This window comes from Lepidothrix coronata, unplaced genomic scaffold (assembly GCF_001604755.1).
Source record: "Lepidothrix coronata isolate B3197 unplaced genomic scaffold, Lepidothrix_coronata-1.0 Scaffold25, whole genome shotgun sequence".
NCBI classification, from domain to species: Eukaryota; Metazoa; Chordata; class Aves; order Passeriformes; family Pipridae; genus Lepidothrix; species Lepidothrix coronata.
The window spans coordinates 6,189,065-6,207,616 of NW_016690205.1; the positions used below are offsets into that span (position 1 = coordinate 6,189,065).

Genomic DNA, 18,552 nt, shown 5'->3' on the forward strand with positions numbered 1-18,552 from the left:
TCAATATTTTAGGGAATTCCCAGCTGGAATGCAACAGCCTAACCCCTGAATCCATAAGGAATTAGGTTAAAAGATCAATATTTTAGGGAATTCCCAGCTGGAATGCAACAGCCTAACTAGCCCCTCTGTCCACAAGGAATTAGGTTAAAACAGCAATATTTTTAGGGAATTCCCAGCTGGAATGCAACAGCCTAACTAGCCCCTCTGTCCACAAGGAATTAGGTTAAAACAGCAATATTTTTAGGGAATTCCCAGCTGGAATGCAACAGCCTAACCCCTGTGTCCATAAGGAATGTTCATTCAGTCCTCCAACTGGGAATTAGCACATGTAAAGCCAAAGCACAGTTCTTTTGTAAAACCACTGATTCAGGAAAACAGGAGTGAGATTTGGGAGCAGTCAAGGAGCGCCCATCCAGCCTGTGCCCTCAGAGGTTTTTCCGTCCTGATTTGGGTCTCCAAATCCATCCCTTTGGAGCTCCAGGTGAGCAGTGGATCAGCAGGAGCCTTGCCAGGATAATTTGTCCTGCCGCCTGTTCATCCGGAGTCCTTGAATCTCCATGTTTCCCTGGGACCCTCCTGCCAAAGCCTCCATCTGGGATGCCCAGAAATACGGCTGGATGGGAGGCAGATTTAGTTCTCCCACGTCTCCATGGGCCTATCCATTTGTAACAGCCATCCTTGTCTTTGCCTTCCAGAGGAACCTTGAAAAGGTCTTGGGAACCTTATTCAAGGATGAGGGTTTAAATCATGTGCCAGAGCTGGAGTTGGCATCGGCTACAGAGGGGAGAGATTTATTTCCAGGAGTTACATCTGTCCCATGCTTCATTCCTGAAGTGCAGCTGTGTCATTGAGCGTTGGCTTTAGCCCTCCATCCCATAATGCCTTGACCCAAACCTTTGGAATACCCTCTGCTGAATTCCTTCACAGCCAAAATCCAGCTCTATTTGTTGAAAATGGGTCAGGAACAGGACCAAAATATGGACAAGAAATTAACAAAGAGTGAATCTGTCTCAGGCAGCAAAAATTCAGCCTTTCCCGTGGAATTCTGTCTTTAATACAGTAGGAATGTTTCCATCAAACGGAGTGTATTTGGTGAGGAATTTAAAAGCAAAGGGATTTCCCACTGGAAAACAGATTTGTTTGTGGAATTACCTGTTTTAGCCTCGTTAATGGCACAGCACAGTCCTGTGCTGCTCTTCTCAGTATAATGTTTACCATATTATTTAAAATGGAATTTTATTTTTATGATCTGAAATCTAAAATAAAATTGGGCAGCCTGTGTGGCTTATTTATAACTCAAGAATTCAGGATTTAAGCAAAATTATTTTATTTGAAACAAATATTTCATGGGGAAGAATACCAAGTTTTCCTTGTTTTATGACTGAAAGGAACAATAATTTTTAAAAGGTCTGAAACTCAGGAAAATAGGGTATAAAATCTCAAATAGGCTTTCCCTAAAGGTTCAAATTTCTGATTACTCCGCTGGGTTTTGGTCAGGTTAAAATGTCAGAAAAAATAAACAGAATTAGACTTTCTTCCCTCCACGCATGTACTTTATATCAACCAGCATTTATTTATAGAAAATATGTAGTTTCACATATTTTTCTTTGTTTTCTTCAGAAATATGCTCTTGTTTTCTTAGAAATGGTCTTTGAGAAAAGACAAGAAATGAAAATATTAATATTTTATTTTTTATTAATTTCTGATTTGGTCTTGAGATTTCTTTCAAAATACTGAAGATTAATGTGTCAAAAATTGACATGAAATTTATTGTAAAATTTCAGGATGCTTTATGACCATCTTTTTAACAGAGATAAGAGTATTTTAGGTTATTTTTTTCTCTTTCTGCATCAGAAGGATTATTAGGCATTCTTCTTATCCTGTTCCATCTCTCCAGACCACATTTCCCATCACCAGGGGTAATCCTGCTTCCAGCTACAGATTTATGGGCCATGAGCTCCAGGAGTGAGAATCTCATTTCACTTGACGATATCTCGGATTCTTTTCCACAGAACATCTTGGCAAACACAAAGGAAAATGGGAACATGTCGTCCTGAGCAGCAACCTGATATTCCAGAGGGTGGTAATCAATGGCTCTGAGTCCTGATGGACAGGAGTGACCAGTGGTGCCCCTCAGGGTCCGTCCTGGGATCAGTGTTATTTGACACCTTCATTAAGGACACAAATGAAGGGGTCAAGGGCACCATCAGTGACACACCTGAAGGACAGGGCCATCCAGAGGGACCTGGACAAGCTTGAGCAGTGGGATCATGGGAATCTCATGCGGTTTAACAAGGCCAAGTGCTGGTGCTGCACCTGGGTCAGGGCAACCCCCAGGATCAATCCAGGCTGGGGATGAACAGATGGAGCAGTCCTGGGAGAAGGACTTGGGTGTGCTGGTGCATGTCCTGGGCTGATCCCACAGCGTGGGCAGCAGGGGAAGGGGGATTCTGCCCCTCTGCCCCCTCAGGTGAGACCCCACGTGCAGAGCTGCCTCCAACTCTGGGGGCACAGCACAGGAAGGACATGGAGCTGTTGGAGCGAGTCCAGAGGAGGCCATGGAGATGCTCCAAGGGCTGGAGCAGCTCTGCTCTGGAGCCAGGCTGGTAGAGCTGGGGGTGTTCACCTGGAGAAGGGAAGGCTCCAGGGAGACCTGAGAGCCCCTCGTCGAGATCACTGAAAAACATCAAGTCCTAAACCTTAACAAGGCAATTCCACTGACCAGGAATTTGTCTTTCCAACACCAGGATACCACTTAGAGCTTGTTGGGATACTGCATTTCACAGATTAAATCTCATTTCTTGTTGATTAGGCTTGAAAGTCTACAGAGATCAAAGACTAGCCTTTCTTAAGGAAATCATACATTTTCCATGTTTCAGATATTTCATATCTATTTACACATATTTATTTTTCTGATATGTTGTTATTTTTCTGATATTATTGATATTATTTTAACAGAAATATTTACTTTTACTTTCGAACACTAGATTACACATTCCTGGAACAGGAGCGCTCCAGGTCAGGTCGGACGGGGCTTTCGAACCACCTGGCCCATGAAAGGTATCCCCGCCTATGGAAAAGGGGTGGGAATGGAATGGGAGGTGCCACGTGACGGGGGGCAAACCCACGGGATCCGGGCGGAACCACCTGATCCAGGCGGATCCACGTGCCTCCCGGTGTCCCCACGTGCCCGGTGTCCCCTCCTTCCATCCCTCCCTCTGTCCCTGCCGGGCCATGGCGGGGGCGGTGGCGGCCGCGGGATCCGCCGAGCAGCTCCAGGAGCTGCTGCAGCTCCGCGACAGGTGAGGGGGCACCGAGGGGTGGCACGGGGGTCCCGCCTGCCCCATCCCGAAGGCCCCGTCCTGGGGGCCCCTCCCGCGGTTCCCTCCGGGAGTCCCGTGCTGGGGTTTCCCGTCCCGGGGGTGCCATCCCTGGGGGTTCCTTCCCGGGGGTCCCGTCCCGCCGTCCCCCAGGGCACAGCTCGGGGCTCAGCGCAACCCGCGCGGGGAAAGGAAAAGAAAACAAAAAAAACAAACAACCAGCCAAGCCCATAAATTGAACAAAGGCTGCGGGTTGGGGTCTTGGCGCGATGTTCTTAAGCCCCGATTCTTGCCTGGGGTTGCTCCAGGAGGGCGCAGCTGGAGGTGTCACCCTGCGGCAGCTGCTGCAGGGAGACGGAGGCCAAATGGGCAAATCGGCAGAAAAATGATACAAAATAGAGCCACCCTGCGATTTAAGGTTGTTCTTCTGCAGACTCCCAAGGTGTCAGCAAAACCAGCAGTCACTGCACGGTGTTCTCAGTGGAAACAGCAGCACTGGGTTGTTTATGGAGAAAGAAAGTGGCATTAAAGTATTCATCTCGTGCCACGGGGCTGGTTCCTTGTTAATCTGTTTTTGTGCTCTTAAAATGAGTTATTCTCCTTTCATGGAGTTATGGAATGTTTTGGGTTGGAATGGACATAAAAGCTCATCCCATTCCGCCCCCTGCCATGGGCAGGGACACCTTCCACTAGACCAGGTTGCTCCAAGCCCTGTCCAACCTGGCCTTGAACGCTTCCAAGGATCTTATTGCAGCATTCCGTGCTCATGTTTTACTTTGGGAGACAAGAGTTGCAATAACCACCACTGTAATTACAGATGAATGGGTGCTTTAGTGATTAAATGAATGATGAAACCACCAGAATCACATTCCTAAGGCCAGCATAAGGAAACCTTGATAAATGTTGATTATGGGGAAAAAGAAACCAAAATTTTTCGAAACTTGCTGCATCACTTCCAGTTTCTTTTCTGGAATTGTCCTTCAGCTGAATTCTTGTGCGAGGACATTGCAGAGGGAACTGTCATGTGTCAAAATGGAGGGAATACTTTGCAGGATGCAGGGAATACTTTGTTTAGAATCACTTATGTGCTTCATTTTGCCAAGTCTTTATTTTAATTCTTAATGTTTTCTATTACTCTTGCTATTTTTTAAGGTTAAATTTAAGTGCTCAGAGGGCAGTTCAGTTGTAAAATTGGAAACATTCTGTGAGTTAATTAAAAAAACCCAAACCAACAAAAACCAACTCCAAAACTCTTGGTTCGAATTAAACTAAAATATGTTACATTTAAATTAATTTTAAAATTGAGTTTATTGTAAATGGATGTTGGGAAGGAAAGAGAGGCTTTGGTGGGGTGAGGATTAAATAATCATGTGATTATTTGTCCTGTAATCGGATGTGTCCTGCTATGGACACTAAATTAAACTGAGAATTTGGAAATACAGGGTAAGAATCTGCATTCCTGGTGGAGAATAGAAAAGTAGTGGAAAGAAGGTGCATCAAAACAGTAATTAATGCTTTGCCCTGATGTGTGGCCATTAGGCTATTTCTGTGTCCTCTATTCTCTTTTCTTCCACTATTCTTTTAGCCAGTGGAAGCAGCTTTTCTTATAAATTTGCTGCTGCTTTTTCCATTTTAAATGTTCTTTCATTGTCACTGAGTGTACTCAGATGTATCAATGCCCAACCTGCCTAATTATTTTCCCCTCATTACTCTGTGGCAAGAAGTGTTGGTTGGTGTGATGTGAAAAGCTGGTCCCTGTTGGCTCAAAAGTCTTAATTAAATGTGTCTCTGAGCTGAAAACTGTTGGAATGTTGAGGAGACCCATGTCTGTGAGGGCTACCTGGGCTAGAACCTGCCTCTTTCCCTGCTCTGTTTTGTTGGAATTCAGGAGAGACAGTTTTGGGATCTCGTGTACAACAGTCTTGGAGAATTATACAGGGGAGAACCCTGGAGAAGATTGTCCTGGACTGTTCCTGAGCTCGGGTCTAAATTTGCAAGGTTGAAACTTGCACAACAACAAAGCTGCCTTGTCATTCCATAATTGAGGCTTTAATTGGCTTTTGAAGCAGGACCACACTCTGAGGGCATGATGGGGAAAAAGAAAGGTTTTCCTATTGGTTCTCTACCAGAATTTTCTAGAATTGCTTTGTAAAATCAAGTTTATGAACCTTAAAGTATTCAGGGTGTGTAGTTACAGCAGGTAACTATTCCAATAAGGATGTTGTCCTGCTGTTACAATTTATAATGAATGTCCATTATTTAGTAATAAAAGACACTAAATGGCTTCTGTGATATTGTTGACTTGATTTCTTTATCTTTCTGAATAAATTAGTAGTAGTAGTACATAGTATCTTTTATTCTTTATTCCCATTTTCCAGTGGGTTTGACCTCAGCAAAACTAGAAAAGGGAATTGAAAATTCCAATATCTTGTCACTGTTGTCATTCAAGTGTGTTTAAGTTTGTGGGAATTAGCTCCTGGTACCCAGTGTGATGGGATTTCTGCTCACACCTGTGACTTCCCAGCTTTGAATGCTGTGTGGAATCAATACAAAACATTCCAGGAAACCTGATTGAGGCTGGAATAAGAAGTTGAAGCGAATAAAAGCAGAAAAATAGCATTAGTGAGACATTTTTCTTTGTATTGAGGCTGGTTGGGATTTGGAATGTTTCCTGAAAAATCACTGAAGTTCTCTGGGCAAGTCCTAGAAAATTTTTGTAGTTTCACTTGCTGGATTTTCTTTTTTCCTCAGGAAGATGGTGTGGGTGGGTTGTTTTGTGAAGTCCCCATCCCTGGAGGTGTCCAAAGAATGATTGGACATGGCACTCAGTGCTCTGGTCTGGGGGACAAGGTGGAGATCAGGCACAGGGTGGACTCAGTGATCTTGGAGCTCTTTTCCAACCTCAGTGACTCTATGATTCTGTTTATTTTTGCTTGAGTCTTTCCTTAACACTTAAATGCTGTTGATTTTCCCAGATCCCTGGTAGTTGTCCATTTCTGGGCACCATGGGCTCCTCAGTGTGCACAGATGAACGAGGTCATGGCAGCACTGGCCAAGGAGCACACACAGGTCACCTTTGTGCAGGTGAGTCAGGCAGAGGAGCCTCTTTTAAACACAGAAGAGTCATTATTATAAACTGAAGTGTTACCAAATATGGGTGAGGTTGTTTTTGAAGTGGCTTCACATTTGAAGATATGACTTGAACACGTTTTCACCTTCTTAAATCTGTTGTCCCCAAGGCGCTGCCACCACTGGGGGCATGATGGGCTTGGTCATGTCAGACATGGAATCCTGGAATGGTTTGGATTGGAAGAACCTTAAAAACCATACACTTCTAAGCCCCTGCCATGAGCAGGGACACCTTCCATTAGACCAGGTTGCTCACCCAACCTTGGTGATGTTGTTGGCCAGTCAAAGGGATCCCAGAATTCACAGAGGTTTTCTGTGGTACTAAAGATGAACCTTCAGGAAGGTGAATTCAGTCTGTGGAACACTGTCACTGTCAGATGACAGTTGTGTAGTTCTGGATGACATAAACACAGCTGAGGTACTCTGTTTTTGTGAGAATCTCTTCACATCCCAGTAAGAAATCCAAGGGGAAGGAGAAACCAATGCACTTTGTCTACATGCTCTTGGTTTTAACCCAAATTTCTCTCATTAGTGAGACACCTCTGTGGTGCTGAGGGCAGGGAGTACTGGGGCAGCCAGCTGTGTGTGAGTCTGGAATTTGATTTCTTCCACTAAGCCTTCAGGTTCTGTGTGTGAGAGTTTCTTAATGATGCCTCTCAGTTGGTGTTTGTAAAACACCAGAACTATTTTAATGGTATTTTATGACTTGGAGCTTCAAAACACTGGTTTTTAACATTTTGCAAATTCAAGATGCTTAAATTTATCTGGAGTTCAGTAGCTTTTAGTCAGGCCAACATAGTTTGAAAAGTCTCAATTGCCTTTTTATTATTCATATGTTATTTATTTATGATCTTTATTATTCTGCTGCAATTTATTTTCTATCAACAAGGTTCCAAAGTGATCCAGTGCTGTAAAACTAAAATAATGGCACATCCTTCCCCCTACTTCCCTCTGCCAAATATTACTTGATTAGAGAAAATAAGCTACTGAAATTCTTGGGTGAACTTTCTTGATACATGTTTTGGTGGGAGAAGCTCCTCATAAGGAATGTATTTGATTTTGAAAGTTTTGTGGCATTTTGTATTCCAAAATAGCCAAACCTGCATTTTTTTTGTCAAAAACCTGTTAACTCCTCAGATATTTGGTTGAAATGAAAGTGTGTATAGATCCCATAACACTTAGAAGCAACATTTTGGGAAGTTGTACCAGTAAAAGCAGGTTACTGAAATATGAAATTAAATCTGTTCTGAGTGGAATTATCTCTAAATAAATATAAATATATATAAAAATAAATATAATAAATATATAGAAGTATCCAAACAGGAAGTTTTACTGGGAAAGAAAATTAATTTTAAATGTAGAAGTCACCATATGCCACTGGAAAGAGAATAGGTAATTGGAATTATCTATTCTCTTTTAATTTAGTTTCAATCGAATATAAGCTTTCAATTTCTAGCTTTAGTTTCTCAATTTGAGCATTGATTTACACAAGAGGATGTGAGGCTTGGGCTTTCAGTTTTGATTTTACTGGTTTGCTTCTGTCATTAGTGGGCTCATTAAGAGCCTGTAGAGCTGGAGCAGCTCAAAATTTGAGTTAAGACATACTTTCATAGCAAATTACTACATTACATAATTTCAAGTTGTGCACTGAATGCTGGATAAAACTGGAAGCAATAAGCTCAAGTTTGCCACTCAGCAGCCGTGCAGGAGTTAAAAATAAAGTTTAGTGGGGAAGAACCCCTCCTTTTTCCTGACTAATTTGCAGGAGGCTGCAAATGTCAGTGGTGATGTAGAGCCCCGGAATGAGTCAATAGAGCCAAGAGCCGGGATTGCTGTGGGCACAACTCCCGCCCCGTGAGGTGACATGGCTGGGTCAGTGATTTATGGATTTCAATATAGTGGGAGCTGCACAGGATTGAAAATTTACAGGGTCACGAGTGCACCAAAAAATTTTATTCGCAGCCTCCGGGCGCCTCTTGGAATGTGCAACAAAATAAAAACCTCTGAACCTGTTTTGACACCGCCGAGGTTCAGGGGGAGACACCCAGCACAGAGAGTCTCATTTAAATGCAAATGTCTCCCCAACTTCAGCATCAGACCCTGTTTAAATGTAGAAAATGCCCAGAAGAACATTCCAGACAGCATTGACACCCACAGTGAAACTTGAAAGAAGATTACGAGAATAATCTGGTGTTTTTTGCTTTGGTTTTTAGTTGGAAGCTGAAGCTGTGCCCGAAGTATCTGAAAAATATGGAATTAGTTCTGTTCCAACGTTTTTGTTCTTTAAGGTAAGAGAAAATGGGTTTAAGAGAAAATTTGTTTAAGGGAAAAAGGATTTAAGAGAAACTGGATTCCATGTGGACCCTTAATATGTATACTTTTGTGATACTGCTCCCAGAACATTAAGAACTTTCTCAGTGAGGGAACACTTCTATATCAGATTGAAGTCTATCTAGTGGAACCTAAAAAAGTAGATAGAAATGATTTTTGCACTCTAGATGTAATATTTCAGAGCTTCCTTCACTGGCTTGGGATTCATGCATTTTTATTTATTTATTAATTATTATTTTTTTATTTTGTGTGGGTTTTTTTGTTGTTGTTGTTGTGGTTTTGGTTTTTTTTTTTTTTAATAGTAGTTGTAATGGGTCAAAAAATTCACAGTCATATTTCCATGTTGTCTTGTAGTTCTGCAACATGGCAAAAAGCCAAGTAAATAAAGTAATAATAGAAATAACAAATATGTTTGGGTTGCATTTGCCTGTGATAATAAAACTCATAATATTTTCTTTACCAGTATATTTCTAATAGCAAATTTGCTGCCATTAAGACCAGCCAGACAACAAAAGGGTACGAGCCTGGGAACTCCCCCCCTGCATGTGAAAATCTATACTTTATATAATGGATTCACTCTGTTTTTATTGCAGTACAAATTCTGAATTGAGTCCTTTAACCCGAACCTGTGCTTTGGTTCCTTCAGAATTCCCAGAAAGTGGACAGGCTGGATGGTGCCCATGCCCCCGAGCTGACCAAGAAGGTGCAGCGCCACATATCCGGCACGTCCCTGTCTCCCTCCTCCAGCGACAGCGCCAAGGAGGATCTCAATGCACGTCTGAAGAAGCTCATCAATGCTGCCCCTTGCATGCTCTTCATGAAGGGCTCTCCCAAAGAACCTCGCTGTGGTGAGGAATTCCTGGAGTTTGTGTCCAGTTTGGCAGCATTTGTCGGATTTATGGAGGTCGAGGAGATACGTCCCAACAGCGCCTTGTTCACCTGTTAATGGAAGGATTTTTTGTGTTGCTCAGATGAAACTGGAGAATTGTTATTCCCTCAGTTAAATTGTGGAAATGGAGTCACAGATTAGGAGCTTCCAAAAGAATATGGGATGTGCAGTGTTATCCTTGAACCGGGACAGTTTTCCTGTGTTTATTCATGGCATGGATGGGGCTTGGAGCAACCTGGGATAGTGGAAGGTGTCCCTGCCCATGGCAGGGGGTGGCACTGGATGAGCTTTAAGGTCCTTTCCCACCCAAACCACTCCATGATTCTGTGTGTTTCTCCCTCAGTGGAAATGTTTTTTCTTAAACCTCATTCTCTTAACTCTTGCTCACGGTTTAGTACTCAGTTTCTGACTAACTTAAAGTGTTGATCTACATGAAAAGCTCAGGAACAAATGTCAAAAGACAAAATTTTTAATTACTAGGAAGCCTCTGCTCTTATGTGGTTGTTGGAATTGAGAAGCTGAGTCCCTAGAGTGAATATAGGAGTATTTTCCTTAATTTCAGGTGGCTTTGATTCAGGAGCAATGCTTGGCAAATAAGGGAGCTGAGAGGAGAGGCCACAGTGGTTGAACTGCTGGATGGGCCTATTGGGGTTGACACTGGGGTTGAATCAGGTGCTTTGGAGTGATAACTGTATATCTTCCTGTGAAGAGCTGATGAAGTTCCATCTTTTTCTGTGTAGATAATTCTGCATTTGTATCATGTAACAATGCGGTTGTAGCTGTGTAGAAGTTCCATATAACGGGAAATTATAGATAATTTTCTAGGAATGGAAAGTTTGGCTTGTTCTGTAGTAGGCTCTGATGAGCTTCTGGGATTTCTGAGAACTTTTGGGGTGTCTAAAATTTGTGGTTATTCAGATATTTCTTCAAGCTCTCAGTTTGCTGGTACCCCAGGAAAAGTGCACAGGAGGTACTTACCTAAATGGAAGTATGTATTAAGATGGACTGAACACATGAAATTATCTGACTTGCCAGCTCTTAATTTACAGGTAGATATTGTGCTGCCTTAGGCTGATGTTCTGGTTTCTGGCAGTAGTTGGGAAATGTTAGTTGGGTCCATTAAATTTCTTAAAAAAGACAAAATCTATTTCAAGGGGCAGGTAATTAAACATTTCATCAACATTTTCATCTTTGTCAAGGTGAAGATAATTTAAAATTTCGTCAGTGATGATCTGGATCTGTTTTATCAATAGTAGAAGTAATAAAAATAGAATTAAATACAGGAGTCAGGCTTATTTAAAGGTGAAGATATTTTTAATTTGTATCTATTTTGATACAAATAAGACTTGCTGGACTCTTTGGTTCAGTTGGCAAGTGAAGGAGACCTTATCTAGCAGGAATTTTGGGATTTTATTGTAGTTTTTCATATTTTTTTCCTTGGAAAAACCAGCTGAGCAGAGATTGGAGTATGGTTTGTTCCCTCAGATGTGTTTATTGACACTTGTATGTGGTTGCTACAGATGCTGTATTATTTCAGTGGATTTATTTGGTAGTCTTGGTATGTATTTGCTAATATTGGTATTTATTTGGTGGTATTGGCATGTATTTGCTAGTATTGGTATTTATTTGGTGGTATTGGCATTTATTTGGCAGTATTTATTTATTTGCTCCATCGATAATTTGTTCAGGGTGTTTTTATTGCTGTGGAATCTGTGATCACACAGATAACACTTAAACCATTTTGTCAGCAGTTTAATTATTCCTTGTCAGACAGTTCTTCAGAAATTCTACCTAAATTCCCTTTTGTTATGGAAGTGAAGCTGTTTGGGCACTTTATCCCTAAACACAACACTTTCAAATGAGCCCCAACCAGTCAGTCTTTCTGGTTTGCATGGAATTGCCTACAGCTAAAATAAAGCTGGGGTTTTTTCCCCTCCCCAGTTCCTTACAGTAGAAATGAGTTAATATATTGGAATAACCAGCAGCAATCAGCCTTTAGCTGTTTATTAATGAACTCCCAGATGTAGGAGAAATTCCAGGATCTGTTTGACTTCAGGCTGTACATGAACTCAACACTTCAGTTGTGCAAAGAAAAGCAACTTGGATGCCATAAGTATAAAAACTGCTGCTTCATATCTCAAGAAATTACACATGAAAACTGCAATAAAACCCCATATTTCAAAGCTAAGAGCTGAAATCAAAGGTTATTCTGTTCTGCCACTGCCGTCCTTTTCCTCATTTAAACCTTGGGTTTTTATTCTTTTATTAAAGCCTTTAAGCATTGTCTTTCCCCCTTTTTTTTATTTAATATTTGTATAGAGGTTTTCATTTGTCTGCACAGCATTTGTTGGAATTCTTTGAGGGAATTGGTAGGATTGCAAGGGTGTTTGAATACAAACCAGAATGAGTTGGCAAAGATATAAAACCTTATTATCACATTGATTTATGGGCAAATTCTCCCGGATCCTTTTTGCAAACGATGGGATTGTGTTGTCTGGGAGGTGTAAAAAGATGGCTGTAAATTCCATAATAATAAAATTTTCATACCTACAACTTTTTACAAATAATGTGATGATTTTCTTGGGAATAAGATGCTTAGTTACAAAAGGGAGAAACTTTTCTTCTCCAATTGGCCACTGCTAAACGTATAAAATCTGGTTGTAAAATCATAATATTCAGTGCTTAATATCCTGCTGTGGGCAGGACATAAGAAAATCTGTCATTAAGGGAAACAAAATATTGTATGAAAGTGTCACAAGGGGAGTAAAATAATATTAAGTACTCAGGAGAACATAAAAAATTTAAAAAGGAATTTGCCTTTTACCACAAAGTAGGAAAGGATGCTCCTAAAGCAAAACAGTAGAAAACATAAAAGTCAGGTTTTAAGTTAAACTAGTGATAAGTAATAAATCAACTAACAGTAATAAATGGGGTTTTTTCCCATTTATAATATTTGAGGATATTGATAGAGCAAAGAAGAACAACTAGAGCTTTTTTGAACTTACTATCTAGAAATATCATGGTTTTTAACTGAATAAAGTTTAACACAGGCATGGGAATGCTTTGTTTAAAATCCTGTTTAATTCCTGTTTCTGTCTCTGCAGGTTTCAGCAAGCAAATAGTAGAGATCCTGAACAAACATGGTGTTTCCTTCAGCAGCTTTGACATATTTTCTGATGAAGAAGTTCGTCAGGGACTCAAAACTTACTCGAATTGGCCAACTTACCCTCAGCTCTACGTGAATGGGGAGCTCATAGGGGGGCTGGATATTATCAAGGTAAGAAACTGGGATTTTCTGAGTATTTTTGGTTGTCAGAGCATGTTTTTAATGCTTTTTACATGTCCTTTTCCTTCCCAATTTCCCTAGGAACTTGAGGCATCTGGAGAGCTGGACACGATCTGTCCCAAGGCCCAGAAGTTGGAGGACAGGTGGGAGGAATTTTGCAGGGTATCTATTTTTGAGGTTTCCTTTAAGTTTGCATAGGGAAAAGCCTCATATAAATTCCTGCTCTTTGATTTTATCAAAACTGCATGAAGAACAAACTTACAGAACTCTTCAGTTGTTTCAAATATTCTGGTTTTTATCCAGGAGTCACTTAATATAAAGTTGCAGTGACCCAATAGTCTTTAGTTATACATGTGTTTCATTTTTACTTGTAGCAGGAATACAGAGATTCCTTCCTGTGTCTCTTTTGAGAATTTATTCTTTAGAGATAACTGGAAAAATCGTCTTTTAAACATGAGTAGCTTTTATCAGCTTTATTTGTCATAGACCTCTGATGTCACTGGAGAGAATCCCTGCTCTTGTCTCCTCATTTTCCTTGTTTACTCGTGTCCTTCAGTTCCTGTTTTCTTTCACCTTGGCAACACAAATCTGTGCTGCAGCAGTGGGAATTCTGTTGATTCCTGACTTGGATGGAGTATCTGGATGCCAATTTGTCCTCCTTTAACCTCCCCACATGAAGATCCACTCCCAGAATTCCAGGCTCTGGATATCTGACATCTGGATATCAGTCACTCTGCTGCCCAAGTTGCTCTTAGATGTGGGTTTTTTTCCCTAATTTTTATGGGAATAGTGCCATTAAGACATGCAAACGGGATGTTTTCCAAGAAGGTGGACTGTACCCAGAAGGCAAATGTGTCAGCACAGATTCCAGGTTTTACTGTGCTCTGGATGTGACTCCTCCAGGTTCTTTTGCCTTCTCAGTGCAGTGAAGAAATAATTTAATACATTCCATTTCAATGTGGTGATAATTAACACTTCCACAGCTGTGGATTTATTAATTTATTCCTTTTTTTTTGTTACTCCACTTGTAAAGTGTTTCACTGAGGCCACAAAACCCAATCACTGCCTTTCGCAATTTGAGTTTTAGAGATAGAGATGAGATTGTCTCAAGATGGCCTTTAAAAACTTACTTTAGAAAGTCTTTTAGCCCCCTTCTGTGCATTATAAGGAGTTTCTCATGAAATTAGACATTTTTTGTGTGATAGCTCTTGACCTAACTTGTGTAAGCAGCAACTTGGTTGAATTTATCCATAATTTTTTGCCTTGCTTAATCTTGTGGGGGAAATCAGGCAATGGGGAATGTCTTCTACTTCCCTGAAGTGTTTTAGTAATTAAAGTTGTTAAATGTCTCCCTAAGGAGCAGCAGGAGCACCTGTGGAACGGGAGTGTGAAGTTTTTATCAAGTTTTTTTAGCAGCCTGGTCCTGGAATGGGATAGGCTGGAAGGCCCCTCCCAACCCAAACCAGTCTGGAATTCTCAATTTTATTTTGTTTTTGCACGTTGTTTTCCTCTGACAACAAACTTTGGGATAATAACCAAGCTATTTTATATCTTTTTCCTGCTTTCCCTAGGCTTAAATCCTTGATAAACAAAGCTCCTGTGATGCTCTTTATGAAGGGAAACAAACAGGTGAGATAAAATCTTTCAGAATATATTATATATTTTTTAAACAGTGACAGTTATCTCATTTTTTGTTAATTCAAGGTAGTAGTGCTGGAAACTTAGTTTTTTGTCCTTTTATTTGGTACTTTTTCAAGCCATAGAACAGTCCCTGTTTTTTATTATTGCTGAATATAAATTCAGTGTGTAAAAAAAAACTGGTTTTTTTTGTCCATATACTGCCAATGTGAGGAGTTTACAGTAGATATTAATTATTAATTAATTTTAATTGGGAATTGCTGTACTCAACAGCTGTGTATTAGTTGTAGTTTATTGGAATGGCAAGTAAAGGGTATTGATGTCTCAAAGTAAAGCACATTTATTCTCTAAATCCACATAAGGCAGGATATAAAGGATGAAAAAGAGATTAACTGGAGTGGCTTATCCAGCAATAAATTGGGAATAGCTGAGGATTTGGAATTTTGTGGATTAAACACAACAGATCTATATTTTAATGCATGTTTTATATTTTAGATGGCAAAATGTGGCTTCAGCAAGCAAATTATAGAAATTATGAATAACACTGGGTAAGTAACTGGTTTTTACTGAACTTGGGAAGTAGTTTTGGTTTAAAAACTGCATATTATAAATCAAGAGGTTAGAAAATACTGGTGGAATAGTTCCCCAGATGTAAGTTTCTATTTTTAAATAGTATTTTAAAGCAGCTGAATTCATTATTGGGTGTTAGGATGGGCTTGTGGAGATAATAAATAACTATATATCAATATACAACTCAAAAATAAACAGCAGTTACTAAAATCATTGTCCTTTTCCACTTGGAGGATTCCACTTCCTTGAAAAGTGCTAGTTCTTAGAAAATTAGGGATTGCACATCAAAATTCATACAAGAATCAACCAGAAATTAAATTTACACAGCAGTTTGGTTATTGTGTTTTACACAAGCACTTTCTGAAGGTGGTGAAAGAGCTGCAGCTGGTTGATTATTTAATAAAAACCTCCAAAGTTTGTGTGTCTTTTTTTATTTTAATTTTTTTTAAGCTAATAGTGAGCAGAATTAATTTGAACACATGCTGGCCAGTTAGAGCCTAAGATACGTGGCTTAATTTTTTAGTGTGTCATCCGTGCATTTTAAAGAGTTTCTTATAAAATTAGGCATTTTTTTACATTGCAGTTCTTGGCATAAGAGTTGGCATTGAGATTTTTCCCCCTAATACCTGTTAAATCTGAGTAATTTGGAAGCTGGCCTGTAAATATACCCATTATTGAGAATTTTGAGAGTGTTTCTGAGAACGGTGAGGGATTTTTTTTGAGAAACATGAGGGGTTTTTTTGAGAATTGTGAGGGTTTTTTTTGAGAATTGTGAGGGTTTTTTTGAGAATTGTGAGGGGTTTTTTTGAGAATTGTCAGGGGTTTTCTAGAATTTTTTGAGGGTTTTTGTTTCTTTGAGAATTTTTCCAAACTCCACAGTGAATAATGAATTTCTTTTCCTTTTTCTAGCATTGACTACGAGACCTTTGACATCCTGGAAGACGAAGAGGTAACGAAGCTTCTCCATCACTGAGGATTTCCCTGGAGCTTTGGAGAAAAACCTAAATTTGCATTTTTAAAGGAGAAATTTACATTTCAGATTTATTTATTTTTTTTTTTTTAGGTGAGACAAGGATTAAAAACCTTTTCCAACTGGCCCACGTACCCCCAGCTCTACGTGAAAGGAGAACTGGTTGGAGGGTTGGACATTGTGAAGGTAAGAATGGGAGAAGTTGGAGATTAAATAGAGTTTTTATTCCAAATAATAGGATTTTTTTTCTGCCCATAACCTACAGAAGTTGCTGTGGTGGCCTCAAATCTTGACCCCAGACGACCTGGATGCTTTTCCTGTGATTCCTCTGAGCTCACACCCAGGGAAAGGAGCTTTAAATCTCCAACATTCCCATTTAGCTGTGGGATGTATTTCCTTGACAACACTCAGTTACTGTAAAACCCATTTTTACAGGTTTCTCTTCCTTAGTTTTACTTCTGACATTGCTTTTTTCTCAAACCGGGTGGGTGAGACTTATTTTTCCTTGCAAACAGTCTCATTCCTGGAAGAAAATCAAAGTTTATTGCAGTTGTTTGAACAGCCCCCGAAGCAACAAAAATAGATCTGCATCTCCTCCTCTGGTTGTTGATTTTTGTAACACAGCAGGCCCAGAGTTCTCAATCCAAAATACTCCTGAGCCCATTCCTGTCTGGATGGTTTATAGCCAATTCCATGGACATTGTAGCTCCTGGGAAGGCACAATCAATAAATCTCATTTAATTCTAAAAAATACTGGTATGACTTAAATTTTATGGATTAATTTTATTTATTTAACAAGTGTGGGTATTGCTTAATTTATATAGATAATTCTATTTATTTAACGAGTGTGGGGGCTTTTTCAGTGATAAGTAAGTAGAGTCTTGGGCATTGGGAGATGCTGCAAAATTCTCTCCCTGGTATTTAAATATAATTTGTCTGTTTGCATCTTTGGGCTGTATTAATTCACACTATGGGTGAATGAGTGTTGTAAGTGTTTTAAATTGCATTTTTTAATGCAGCATAATATGGAATAAAACAGACAGCTGTTCCTCTTGAGATGAGGGAAAAGAATATATATTCCATGTTATTTTAGAACTGTTTCCTGGTGTTATGTAGCTCTTTAACAAGTTAACAGCCTTCTAATTTGAATTTCAATCATCAAGATAATATGGGCAAGTACCTCTTATTCAGAATCCTTAAAATATCTTATTGTCTTGTTGGTTTTGATGGGTAGGAGGAACATAATTTATCAGTGGATGGTAATTTTTCACTTTTGGGAGGCCTTTTAGATGTTGTAAAATTTTGTGGATGCCTGAAATATATCTGGAGTTACATCTAGGAGGAGAATCTGGGATTACATCCAGGAGGAAATATCAGGTTGATAACAACCACTTCTTTTGAAGGTTTACCTTTCCACTAAATATTTTGCCTCTCTTACTAAACAAACACAAAATAGAATTTAAATACAACATTATAAACCTCAGTATCTTGGCCAAGAGGGACCTCTAGTGAGTCATCAATGCATTCCCTTCCTAGTCAGGGAGTTATTTCCTTATCCATCACCATTCCCTGGTGAAATTCTGTTGGCATAATCACAAAATGTCCATAATTGCTGTATTTATTTCTTTACAGGAGCTGAAGGAAAGTGGTGAATTGCTGCCTGTGCTTAAGGGAGAAAATTAACGGGGAAGGACATCAGTGGGAAGAGAAATCCTTGGAACAATTACTCATTTAGGGATTCTATTGGAGCAATATACAACTTAGCCCTGTGGAATATCAGGAGTACAGAAAGATAGTAAATAAATACTCTCTGTATTTCACCACATTTAAAAATGTGTTTTAACTGGAGAGACAAAAATGTCAATTAAAATCTAATGCTCCAGAATTTTGGGTGTTGGGACTTTGTGTGTGTTATTTGCATTTGGATGTTTAAGAATTGAGTGATGACCTCACTCTCCACCCTAGAACTGTATAAGACTAAATTACAACTGGTTTTTTTGGGGCTCAGCTCTCATTAGGAGAATATTAATGGACAATGTTATGGAGCATCATAATTTCCTGTCCCTCTTAATTGTTTTCATGTCTAGTGAGCAAGAAAAATACAATTGAAGCCTTCATCCAGTGCAGCATTAGGAGGTTATTAACGAGTTCCTGCTCTATACACTGCATCTTCATTAAGCAGCCACAGTAATTGCTAATTTCAGGTGTTCAGCCTGTTCTAACATGGTTTTTGGCCATGTTTAAATGAGCCAATAAACAGTGATTAGGCCACTGTTGGTGCATCCTCAGTGATCCTTCAGTGAGATGGAAAGATTTGGTTCCTGGCTTGTGACTTTGGGAATACAGGAATCCTTCACTGCTGGATTCAGAGGATTTTGGTTTTAATCCTTCTTTGAATACCTGAGTCTGCATCAGGATC

The 18,552-nt window shown here is 39.8% G+C and overlaps 1 protein-coding gene across 1 annotated transcript; it reads left to right on the forward strand.

Moving 5' to 3' along the window:
* Positions 1–3,170: 3,170 nt before the first annotated feature.
* GLRX3 (glutaredoxin 3) lies at positions 3,171–18,018 on the forward strand. Its single transcript, XM_017809338.1, has 11 exons — positions 3,171–3,302; positions 6,296–6,404; positions 8,663–8,737; positions 9,427–9,628; positions 12,774–12,946; positions 13,037–13,098; positions 14,527–14,584; positions 15,089–15,141; positions 16,073–16,112; positions 16,227–16,319; positions 17,766–18,018. The coding sequence occupies exons 1-11, from the start codon at positions 3,235–3,237 to the stop codon at positions 17,814–17,816; spliced, it is 984 nt and encodes a 327-aa protein (XP_017664827.1). The 5' UTR covers positions 3,171–3,234; the 3' UTR covers positions 17,817–18,018.
* Positions 18,019–18,552: the final 534 nt, after the last annotated feature.